This window comes from Pleurodeles waltl, chromosome 1_2 (genome assembly GCF_031143425.1).
Source record: "Pleurodeles waltl isolate 20211129_DDA chromosome 1_2, aPleWal1.hap1.20221129, whole genome shotgun sequence".
Taxonomy (NCBI): Eukaryota; Metazoa; Chordata; class Amphibia; order Caudata; family Salamandridae; genus Pleurodeles; species Pleurodeles waltl.
This window is the reverse complement of record NC_090437.1, coordinates 1015794862-1015805883: the sequence shown is the minus strand read 5'-3', so window position 1 is coordinate 1015805883 and position 11022 is coordinate 1015794862. Positions and strand designations below refer to the sequence as shown.

At 40.8% G+C, this 11022-nt stretch overlaps 1 protein-coding gene across 1 annotated transcript in view; it reads left to right on the top strand.

Annotated features, from left to right (window-relative positions):
- The first annotated feature begins 976 nt into the window (after positions 1-976).
- The window catches only part of UCHL1 (ubiquitin C-terminal hydrolase L1), a 432125-nt gene continuing 422079 nt past the window's right edge, over positions 977-11022 (top strand). The window contains exon 1 of the mRNA XM_069201862.1: positions 977-1105. Within this exon, the coding sequence (XP_069057963.1) occupies positions 977-1105 (129 nt within the window). The remainder of the gene's footprint in view (positions 1106-11022) is intronic.

Below are 11022 nucleotides of genomic sequence, written 5' to 3'. Positions count from 1 at the left end.
TTTACGCATTTTGGAAATAGCGCTTTTCATTCAGGTACCAAATATATACAAATACAGGGAAAATACCGTGAAATAAAACAAACGTTTGCCGATTCTCGAGCTGAGGTGACGCTTCCAAGACACGTGCGCTTTGGCAACAGGCTCCTTCGGGATGACTTTGTTAAGGGCACATGGCTCAGACCGTGCCAATTCTTACGTAGAGGGGTCAACGTAATTGCACTGCTATCGTTGTGATGGTGACAGTCCAGCCACCTCCCAAGTCCCATCATCCTATGGCACGAACCGTTGATTTCCTAGCTGCGTCACCGGCATTCGCTGAGTCACTGATCATTGGTACCTTCCTCCTCCTCCCCCCTATGCTGTTAGTGGTACCGGTCCGGGTATATATAAATCTGCCGACCGCGCCCTTTCCCTCCCTACGTTAACGGTTGCACCAAGTGGAGTCGTTTGTTAGCGGTTTATATTGTTCTGTGTCGGCTGCCCGCAGACTTCGCCAAGATGCAGTGGAAGCCTATGGAGATTAATCCAGAGGTGGGGCGCCTTTCCCTGCAGCTGGTGGGCTTGCGTGTGCGAAGAGTAATGTTGGTGTTTTGTCAGTAACTGCTACTTTTTTTTTTCTCCCTTTTATCTTCTTCCAGATGCTGACCAAGGTGAGCACATTTTTACGGGATGGAGCCCCGCCTTCTTTATAACTGATCATGCAGAACAACGTACCTTCGCTCTGTTGTCGGTCTTAAAGGAACGTGTACATCAACATTTATTTTTCGATTTACATCTGCTCCTTAAAATTAGTTTCCTGTTTAAAGTCGGCTACCTTAAGAGAAACGACTTTTCCTTGTACACCTGAATCTTGATATCGTACGCGGTTTGGATGGGCCGGGGTTCTTTGTGGCAGAGGGAGTGTTTGGATGAAGCTAGGTTTTTCTGACAAATAACTGGGGCGTACTTTGCTCTCACTGCACCTTTCTCCCCGCAGATGCTGGGGCGGCTGGGCGTGGCCCCCGGGTGGCGCTTCGTGGATGTGCTGGAGTTCTCAGATGAGGCCCTGGAATCGGTACCGGGCCCAGTGTGCGCTTTACTTATGCTCTTTCCCCTCACCGCTCAGGTAACCTAATGGAGCAATTTGCTTTTGTACAAAAGTTAAATTGGTTGGGGACGCTGGTGGCCTTCCCTCCTCTTCACGGCACACAAGGGTTAACTTTATGTACGGAGAAAGGAAAAAGGCGTTTTTTCCCATAATTTAAAATGGGACGAAGTGGTTGGTAAAAGTGTTTTTTTTTTTTTTTTTTTTTTAATATAGTATGGTAAGTCGAGGTGAAAACGTATCTAGCAATAACTGTACAGGTAGTTTCTGCTGTTGGCGGCCCGGTGCATCAAATGTTTAGTGACATTGATTAAAGAACAGTTTGATGGCTTTTGTTTCTTTACAGCCGCAAACTAGTGTAAAGCTTTGCTATTTTGTAAGGGTTATTTGTTTTTTGTTGGTGAGCCTCGTTTGATATAACAATCCCATTACTAGAGTTTATGGCAATGAGAAATTGAACACTCATCACTCTAAACATTACTTAGTTTTCAGCTAGTTCCGTTTCACTCGGTGAAATTGGGCGTTTGCGGAAGGCGTTGCACTTTTTGATGGTTGTACGGTGGTATTTGTCCTTTTACTCTTACTCTTTAAAAGTAATTTGCCTTGAGTCTACCTCTTATGAAACAGTCAGATATGCACTTTTATACACTTCTAGCCCAAGCGTAATGTCTGATTTTGGAAGATTAGATTGTTTGCTGACCTGAAACTGTTTGGTTTGTAAGTGATTGACAGCACCAGGATTGTATTGAAGAAAGCTCCAGTACAGTTTAAGGATTGTATGAAGACAAAGCTCAACAATTACACTATTTTTTATTTATATATATATATATATATATATATATATATATATATATATATATATTCCCCGTAGTCACTCAAGTGACATCCTGGATAGTTGAGTGGCTGAGCGTATGGTTAGTACGATTGCTGAGCCTGGAACATCGTGAATGAACAGGGACCTTGCTCAAACTCTTCAAATCTGTAAATTGAGTCTTTTGAGCAGCAGTAACACGACTTATTGCTTACCCCGCCATTCAGTTTTATATGCAACAATATAGATTTAGGTGTAAACTGAACTTTTCACCTCTAACCGGTTACAGTGAGCATAGTAGAACATGCTGAAAGTATTACTGTGGGGTGGGTGTGTGTATTTAATAAAAAAAAATTTGAAGGCTAATTTCTGCAGTGGTAATGACAGTTTTATTCAGGTGGCTTTTGCGAACTACTTTGCAAGTCATTAGTCAGATTTTTTTTTTTCCCCCAAATAATTCCCACCCCTTATGGCAATTGTAGCGTTGCTTTCATTTTTCAGGTAGGAATTACATTCACGTGGTATTCAAAGTTTATAAACCTTGAAATGCTGGACCTTGGTGTGACATGTCATAGATAGATTTTATTTCTTGGGTACTGTATGGGATGCACTTTAATTCTTTGTAAATTTGCCTTAGAACAATGACTTGGCTGTTGGTTTAAATGAGTCCACATCACTTTCTAAGCTTTGGTGCCCTGAAGCTAGTCCAGCGGGTAAACTAAATTCACAGTGGGTATCCTACCAAACAATTTTTTTAATACTTGTAAATAAACTTATCTTACAAATCATTAACACAATATGAATCTATACTTTTTTCATAACCCATATATACTTTCCTTTTCCCTCACTACTTTCCAAAAGACTAATTTTGCCCAAATGGCTTTTTATATTGCATGCCGGGTCTCCTCATTCTGGGCAGAATACTTATGTGAAGTATATTCTGCTGTTTCATTAAAACATGGCTGGGCTTGATTTATACCCCCCTCACTCTTATTAACTCAGCTGACATAACATCAGACTGGTGGCAGGTAGAATGCAGACTACTTTCCAGGCCAATAGTGAGGGAAACTGGAATTGTATCTCTAGCACCTGCCTCAAGAAGTAAACCTGGATTTTTTTTTATTTTTTATTTTTTTTGCTGTAAGATTTTAATAGTAGAAGTGTGCTGTTTAGCATTTTTTTCAGAACATTATCCAAATTTAGTTTAAAAAAACTCTTAATATTTCCTTTACATCCCAGCAGAGGTGGTTCTCTAAACACCTCCCGCTTCAAATGTTGTCTGCCGTGTCCAAGTCCTGTATCTACGTTTGTTTACCTATGTTTAATACAACATTTAACATACCATTGGTATGCTTCCCTTTCAGATGAGTAACTTCTCTTCATGCTATCCTTATTCTCCTTCTAGTGTTTATAGCCCAGGTTGGCTTCGTTGTGTCTTGAGCTCTGCATCTTCCCTTATAGCTGGGATTACGTTATGAGATTGTTGGCATGGATATCACCAGGAATCTTGTGTGGGAATGTAGTTGAGAAATGTGCATCTATTCTAACCCTTAAGTCTGCTGATTTTTAGTATCTTTATTAGAACAGCTGATAACTAATAACCAGTATTCAATGGTTTTGCAGTCGTGCATCCTGCTACAAGCAGGGTTGTCAACATGGTGTAATAGTATTAACAAGCGATTGTGGGATGCTGGCAGGTGCTGCCTGTAAAACTGGAAATCTGAATAAAGTAGAAAAAAACATTGCAACTGCTGGTCAGTGTGATACTTGTGGAAACTGGTGTAGCAACACATGCTGGTAAGTCTATTTTGTAAGTTAAATGTTTTTGGCTTTTGTCTCAATTCTGTCACTAAAAAGTTTATTGCTTTGAGGGTAACGGAGCGTGCACCCCTCTTTGATAGATGTTACCTATCAGCCCTGTCTCTGTCCAGAAGTGATGGCTCTGAGACTGTTACTGGTTTAACACAGTGAATGAATAAGATGTTAATAAAATCTTACATTTAAGGTCTGGATTCCCCAAATTATGATTTACACAGTAAGTAATGTCTGGTACCTTTAAAACTGCATTGGTTTCACAAGTAGCAAATGCTCCCCTTCAGCAGGTTGGTAGCATGATTTCTGGTGGTTTCAGTATTTGATTCGCTGTGGCATTTAGAGTAATGAATAGGCATAAAATGAGTAGCTTTGAATCGGGTGACAAGCCGGGTCCAGAAATAAAGATGTTAAAATGGGCTCAAAGAAGGGTTAATGAATGACGCATGATCAGAACTGCCAGTATACTGATAAGTCACAGCATATTAGCTATGGAGTAGAATAGGCTGGGACTATTTCGAATTGAAATAGAGGGAAGTATTTAAGTCACCCGTAGGCAGTCGTGGAAATGGTGTCGGCTGTAGACCTGTGGAAATAAGGGGTTGGACCGTAAAAGTCAGTGTGGTCTTGGGAAACAGGGTAATACATTAATCTTTGATCTTTCTGGATTTACCATGCAGAGGCCACTCTTGTTTCCACATGAAATCTAAATGAGTCATCCTTTTGAACTTCGTACGTTTTATATTAATTTTAGCTCGGCATGCTAATCTGAAGAGTAACCATTTGTTCTTAACCCTTTTGCTGGAACTTCTATTTAAACTTTGAGTCAGCATCTCAAGTCTAGCCACCCATCCAAACCCCCTTCTCTGAGAATAGGGTTTCTACCTGTGCTGAATTGAGGTGGGGGCGATGGAGTAAAGTTCATTCCATGGAAAACCTAACCAGTTGGGGGTGCTTTCAAGGGGAGGAGGAAGATTAGATTTCAAATCTAGATGACGCTTCCCATGTATTTAGAACAACGCAACACTGCCTTTTCTGAATGAATTGAGCATTGGGGTGTGGGGGTGGGGCTGTTGGCATTGGACTGTGGAAAACCAGTGATGGTGGGAACCGGAGGTAGCAGTGAAATAAGCAGGAAAGGGAGACCCACTCTGAAGTGGTCTATCTTAACAAGAGACCTCATCATGGTGTGCTTCCCATAGAGACTAAACTACAAATCTTGTATTATGGGGTTTGTTGCTAGCTACTTGCATCTGCTTGGGTAGTATGGATGTTGCAGGTGCCTAGAGGCTTTCTTTTATATCCCTCAAACTTGGGTCCAACAAATAGAACTGTTTGTGAGACAGGCCAAGAGCTGAGCTCATGGCAATGCTAGAGGCTGTAAATACCCTAAAGCACAAAAAGGTATTTTGTCCATCACTGTCATGTCGGACCCCACAGGGGCTGCTCACAGTTACTTTTTGCTTACTGGTGGCAGAAAAATGCGCCTCCAACAGTTCTGTGGCAGTTTTGTAGGTCTCGTTTTTATTATTCAGGCAGACTGGATACGTGTGCAGCAAACGCAGCTAACCAGAAAATAAGGCATCCCAAGCCATTGTGCTGAACAGCTGGCTCTGGGCTGCCCTTCCCTCACATTTCAATGCATGTTTCAGGAGGCCCATGGTAAGACTGTCTACACTGCTATGACAAGGCATAGACTGGTTGGTTATCTCAATAGCACTTCTATTTTTGGAGCCTAAATATACGTGGTGTGGGGGACGGGGGTGTAAATTTAATTTGTGTAAGCTGACGGAACCATTATTAAAGGGCTGTCACTAGAGATGCAAATGTTATATGAAACCAAAGTTAAGAACCACATTAGGGAGAGCAGGATATTTCTACCCCCTTCGCAACCCAAGACAGCCAAAAGGCTTAATTCATGTTTGCTTATGACAGACTCCTCACTTCATTGTATTTAAGGCACATGAACCCTGTCAATGTACGTATGTCCTACATGCATTTGGACAATTTTGGCATTTAGTACCATTACTTCAATCTGCAGAACTGGAGTCCTCGCCATTCATATATAACAGATTGAATTACTCTGGGCAAAAGGTTCAGGTCATTGTAAGAGGAGTACTATAACTCCATCATTGTATCCTGTGTTCCCTAACAACAAGAAAAAATGAATTTTGCAAGTGCAAAGCTTCGGTAATCTATAAACCTAATCAATCCCTTTTCTAATTCGGTGTCTTCAGCAGGATGTCATGCTAGACATTCTCTCATGCTACTAAGATCGTACAGAAATGGAGCTCCATCCCTGCACCAGTCTGCGGCCAAATGGAATGTTAAACAAAATATGAAACTAAGCTCCTGATGCAGTGATGTCAAACTCGAGACACAGTCCTATTTAGTTTTCCTGGAAGGTCCTTAATTGACAATTTTAGAATGGTAATTGGGGGGATAGAGGTCTCTAACGGGAGACCATCCTAGATGTTGTCTTTAATGCACTGACGGTTTGTGTAATGTGGGACAGTACAATAACTGGTCTTCCACATAATTCAGACTGTACAAGAGTAACAAACAATTTTGTGAAGGGCAATGAGAGCTTCAAATCTCCAGTGTCGGGAGAGGTTCGAGGGTGTTGGAAAACGTGACCGGGGCTCATGGTAGCAATTCACGCTGTGCACCCAGTTAGTAGTGAAATGTTCCCTAGATATTTTTCTGGTGGAACACAGGCATTTAAGATTGTGTCCTTGTGCAGGTGAAAATGACATGGAATGGCACAAGTGCTGGATAATTCTGTCTTAAATCACAAACTATTTTTTTCTGTGCTAGGACAGGATAAAATTAGCAAAGGACCTGTACTAGGCTTCCTGAAAATTAGTTTTCATTGTTAGACGTAAGGTCCAGCTCCTACTGTGCAGAATAAACTAGGATTGTATGGGTGTTAGTGCTGTAGTGTGAATATATGTTTTGCAACTGTATGTAATCTGTGTACTATGTTGTAAAGTCACTTGCATCTTGAAACTGGTTACTGTTTAAAATAATACACTACACACCCTCAACTGTAGACCATTTGATTTTCTTGCTTTAAATGGCACTGCTTAAAAGCTTTGGTCCTGTCCAACATGTGGCTGTGGCTTACTCTGTCCCATACTTTGGTAGCATGTAATATTTCAGCACTGCAGTGACACTCCATGATGGAGTTCTTTTTGAAGTTCGTCAAGCTATGCTAGCTCTGATCTGTATGTTCTAATATTAGTGAAGACATTGATGTATACTGTGGGGTACTAAACAGTCAAATTAGTCACTTATTCAAATGTTGAGGATGTCTGCTTAATATAGTTGCAATACAATTGGTACCGAAAAGTCTCCTTGGTGAGTTGTACGCATCTAAATTTCAGAAGTGGATTGTGGTGAAGGTGGATTGACAGAGTGTAATATCAAAACTGCTGTAGGAGTTGTTTATGCCATAACTCAGTCAATGTTCATTTTAGTTAAATTCATTTGACTGCTTTTATGCACCTGTAATGGATTACTGCTGCTCTTCTAAATTCCCCTTTTCCTTTTTATGCAGGAGATTTGAACATTTCCATAAAATAGTAATCAAAAAAGGTACTGTTCCAAGAAATAAAAATAAATTCCCAAAAACAATTCTAGAGTGGAATTAAATCAGAAGTAGGAGCCCTCTCTGAAGCAGGGGCCCTTGGGTATCATCAGGCTTGCTCCACGCCAGACGTGCACTGCAATGTCTGACAGGACCCTCAGTGGGTCACTAAGCCAACTTCTAAGTTGAACAAACAAGTGGAGAGAAAGAGGTGCAAACAAAATGTGAAATTAAAATTGACTCCACTCTCCTCAAGAACTTATCTTCCTTGGTGATAGGGGATGTTGGTCAAGATTATAAACGACAGGAAGAGTTTGTGAAATAATGGCCCTTTAGTCTTTTAAAAAAGTGATTGGGAGTGCTGCTTATGTCACTACCGACTCATCTTGTTTCGCGCCTACTTGCGTCTTAACAGATATCTTGGCGCTTCTTCAGGACTGCAAACACTTCTCCAAACAAAGTATCAATGGGTAATTTCGAACAGGTATCTAATGGTCACTTATTCATTGAGCTCCTGCACGTCTTTCAAGCCTGGAATCAAAAACAATACCATTGCAATGTGTTGCTAGTATCTTAAATTTTCTTTCATATTCGAACAAAATATAACATTAGTAAGCAAAACAAAGGAAATTCATGTACTTCAATTGCACTTCAAAAACAGAAAGACAAGGAAAGAAAAAATGTTCGTGCAAGCGTACCACCTGTTTTGGACGCAAGGTATTTCTTACATAGGGACATCCTGGCGATTTGCCATATTTCCTGAAGAGGAAAGAGAAAGTGTGCCCAAACAACAGTAGAAGAGGTTTTAGATAATACCCAAATACCTCGGTGAAAAAAACTAAACACATCTTAAATCGCTCCATTTTCATAGTATATTATATTAATACACCGTAAGTACCACCTGACATTCTAGGGCGAAACGTGTGCATCCATGTATGAACCTCCAAACGCGAGTGATAGCAAAGAAAAATAGAAGCCATCTTAATCAGATAAAGCAGCTGGCACCATAGTTATAAAAATAAAAAAAACCGAACTTATTCAGTTTAAGAAACCCGATACACGCATAGTGTTATGATACGTGAATCAGACGAAGGAGAGTGCCAACAAAGAAAAATAAATGTAATCATTGTATTTGAAACCGGTAGCTCCATTCAGTATAGAGGTCAGGATTTTAGCGAAAACCCCAGACCTATTGTGGGCGTCACCATGCTAATTCAAAACCTGAGACGGAAAGAGTATATACAGTCCGTCTTAACTCCAGAGCAGTTACTGTGCTACTGCTGATCGTAGAGAAGATGCGGTAGCAGTACACTAATTGAACCTGTAAAATGGAGAAATGGTGAGCAGCGTCTTACTCCCGAGTGAGTTGCTCGGATAGCATAAGAGTGGAAGACTCCGTCGCTATGGTGTTACAGGACGTGCGCAGATCCGCCATCCAATCACAGCCCCATTAAGGGGGAGTGATATCCAGAAAAAAAATTGGAAATAAAAGGACTAAAAGGGTGTTCCAAAGGTTAAACCTGGTGCCAAAGATAGACACATAAGAGGGATTACAACCTCTGATCGATAGGAAAATCTTTTTGGCAGAATAAAAAGGGATACCTTTAGTACAACATTCTGTCATAGGGTGCGAAGGAACATTCCAGCTCCGATATTCTAAACAGTAGTTCTACATAGTGAATCCCAAAATAAAGGGATACAGCAATAAATATCAAATATCCAGATGGTCAATCAAGTTAAAGTACTGATTTTACGACCACCCTCCTATCGAGGCAGTTAGCTAGTGCCAGTTCTTCAGTCACAAATCCTCAAAGGAAAACATTTTTTGGAAGGTATTAAAAAAAAAAAAAAAAAAAATTGCTTTAGAAATACGGTGCAGTCTATAAATTACAGGTATCTCCTATAAATAAGTCACTGCTCTAGGAAGCAGTTGAGCAGAAAAAAAATATATATAGCGGCCATGATAGAGATAAAAAAATTCTTATTTTTTTGCTACAGAAATTGGTTGACCGCATTTGTCAGGAAAAAAAATTAATCTAGAGGACAACCATCATCTGTAAGCCCCTGCAACACTTAACCAGGGTATCTCGTAATTCAGCCCCAGAATGTGTGCCCAATCTGAACACCCAATGTTGTTCAACTTGTGAAAGTGTTTTCATAGATGGCTGCACAACTTCTAAGACGATCTACCATAGGTCATCAGGAGTATGCTTAGGTTTCAGGTAATGAATACTGAGTTTGGTTGTCGGATGACCACATCGAATGTTACGCCTGTGTTCGTTGATTCTGATCTTCACTGGTCTTGATGTCATTCCAATATAGCGTAATCCACATGGACAACGGATCATATAAATGCAGTTTGTCGTGTTGCAGTTGGTATGTTCAGAAACCTTAACCTTTTGACTTCTGTGGACCCCCACTGAATCATTAGAATCCGTAGACCCCCACTGTCCCTACTGGAAGCCATGGATCAGCCTAAGCATTTTTGATGATTTTAATGAAAAATAATACAGAAACGTTTTTTCAAACAAATACACAAATGATGAAATATTCTATGTAATTCACAAACCAATCTTAGAGCTTTGGAGTGTTGCGAGCTCCTTTGGAGACCATGGAGTGCTCAGGGCCTTTACTGCCTAATAAAAGCCCGGAGTTTCAACATTCCAATGTTTTGTTCACAGCAACAGCTGTGAACAAAGCGCTTGTGGAGCCCAAGGGGATTCGAATCCCCTTGGGCTCCGTAAGTACACTTTTTTTTATTTTTTATTTGAACATTCTGCCCTATCAGCCTTATGTCCTTCCTAACCAGCACTATATCGGCTATTAAAGTCCAGCTCCCTTGTTAAAGGTCCCCTCCTTAGGCTCAGGCCTTTAACACTGGTGCGGACCTTTAATGTCTGACATAGCTAAAAATAATAAAGATTGGAGCTTATCTAAATTCAATTCGGGTCACTCGGCGTCCGTATTTGAATGAAACACTTGCACTGCTCGCACAATTTAATCTGAGGATACCAGATTCTTTAGCCTCCAGGTTGAAAACCTTCACATTTATGTAACGTTGTTAAAATGTCAACATTACAATTTGCACCTTCAATATTATACACTAACTTATTGTGTTTTTTTTTTTAATGTATTTTCTAAGCATGTGAGGCGGTGGTATGGTATCCATGTAAGGCTGTTAATAGAATTCTCTGAAAGAATCCTGTCCCTCTTTGGGATGCCGAACAAAAAGGTCTCTTCTGTGTGTGTGATCAGCAAAGTGTAGGTACTCCTCCAGGATACGCACTTATTAACCATTCTCCATCATGTAAAGGCCCACTGGGTGTCTGATCATGGTCCTGTTCCAGTGAAGGCATCTACCTTTTCTTGAATTGTGAGCACAAAAGTGTCCTATTGTGTGGCTGTGCCACCCCCTCCTTGCCCCTTGCATGTGTTACAATATCTGTCTCAGCAGTTACCTACCTAAGTACAACCAAGAGCCAGCAGTCTATTGAAGGTGGCTGAACTGCTTTCCATGGCATGGCTATTAATTTGAAGAGGACTATAGCCAGGTCAATAACTTAGTTGTTTAGTGCGTTTGAGTCCCATAAATGGAGCATGGGGCCAGGCTAGAGTTGTACATCAACTATGTCCAATACATTTCATGATCTCTACCCACCTCTGTGCCAATGGGGAGGGGGCAATCCCACACCAAGTAGAGGAAGGTCTCATCGGGATGTCCACATC